The sequence below is a fragment of the Fukomys damarensis genome, unplaced genomic scaffold (genome assembly GCF_012274545.1).
Source record: "Fukomys damarensis isolate Sample0158 unplaced genomic scaffold, DMR_v1.0_HiC HiC_scaffold_6, whole genome shotgun sequence".
NCBI classification, from domain to species: domain Eukaryota; kingdom Metazoa; phylum Chordata; class Mammalia; order Rodentia; family Bathyergidae; genus Fukomys; species Fukomys damarensis.
The window spans coordinates 27,836,842-27,837,998 of NW_022900918.1; the positions used below are offsets into that span (position 1 = coordinate 27,836,842).

A 1,157-nucleotide genomic window follows, 5' to 3' on the forward strand; every position below is an offset into this window, starting at 1 on the left:
CCCACGGTGGCTTTTTAAAAACATTTCTTGTCCTTGCTTTCCTCCTTTTTCCTGCAGTCTCTAGATCCGAAGGGCTAGCGGAGCAAGGCGCTGCCTTCCTAGCCAGCCCTGGTTGGCTCGCCATCCGCCTGGCTTGTAAAAGTTTGCTGAGCGCAACCCAGAGGGCTGCGCTGCTCGTCCTCTCGGCTGGCGGAAGGGGGTGACGGCGAGGAGCGCGTCGCCGGCTCTGGCGGGCTTTCGGCTAGAGGGGCAAGGTGACGAACGCACGGCCCGGGGTTCGCCGAGCTGGATTTGCATGTTGCACCATGCCTGCCTGGATCGGGGCCGTGATTCTTCCCCTCTCGGGGCTGCTGCTGTCCCTCCCGGCCGGCGCGGATGTGAAGGCTCGGAGCTGCGGCGAAGTCCGCCAGGCGTACGGTGCCAAGGGATTCAGCCTGGCGGACATCCCCTACCAGGAGATCGCAGGTAAGCGCGGCGGGGCGGGCTGCAGCCCCGGCAGCCGCCGTAAGCCGGGCGCCCCGCTTTCCCCTGTTGCCGAGTTGGGGATCACTTTCCGTCAGAGCCGGGGGAGGGGGGTCCCCTGCTCCGGGCGGCGCCTGCTGGAAGGCTTCCCGGGCTCCAGGGAAGGTGTCCGTCCCGCTGCCTCATTGTGTGCCTACGCGGGAGCACCCTCGTCCGCTCCCGCCTCCTTCAGATCTCGGGCCGGGGAGCTCGGGACCCTCGGCAGATCGGCTAGCGGGGCGCCCAGCCGCTGCGCCTCTCGCTCGGGCAAACTTGGGAGAACTGCGACTGCAGTTTGTCCAGCGCCACAATCTGAGTGGCGCCTTCTCTGCTCCCGCCTTCGCGCCGGCGGGGGCGTTGGAGCGACACCGAGGGCTCTCCAGCCGGCTCTCCACTCCCGGTTCTTCCGGGAGACTGAGCGCTCCGCTCCAGGGCGCCGGGCGGGCTCCGACGGGGTGGGGGACATCGCCTGGAGCCCCTGCCGTCCTACGTTCGTGTTGGATGGGGCTGGTTGGGGACTTCAGGGGGTGCCTGCTTCGGATTTGAGGCGGGCTTTCCCGCTACGGTTCCCCAACGCGTCCCCGATCGCTGCCGGTCACTCGTGTTGGGGAGACACCCCAGCCACCGGCGCGGGGCCGGGTCCGGAGCCCGCCGGC

At 68.7% G+C, this 1,157-nt stretch overlaps 1 protein-coding gene across 2 annotated transcripts in view; it reads left to right on the forward strand.

Annotated features, from left to right (window-relative positions):
- The first annotated feature begins 10 nt into the window (after positions 1-10).
- The window catches only part of Gpc6 (glypican 6), a 1,098,597-nt gene continuing 1,097,450 nt past the window's right edge, over positions 11-1,157 (forward strand). For both annotated transcript variants that reach the window (XM_010630646.2, XM_010630653.2), the window contains exon 1: positions 11-465. In XM_010630646.2, coding sequence (XP_010628948.1) covers positions 306-465 — 160 coding nt within the window. In that variant the 5' untranslated portion in view covers positions 11-305. The remainder of the gene's footprint in view (positions 466-1,157) is intronic.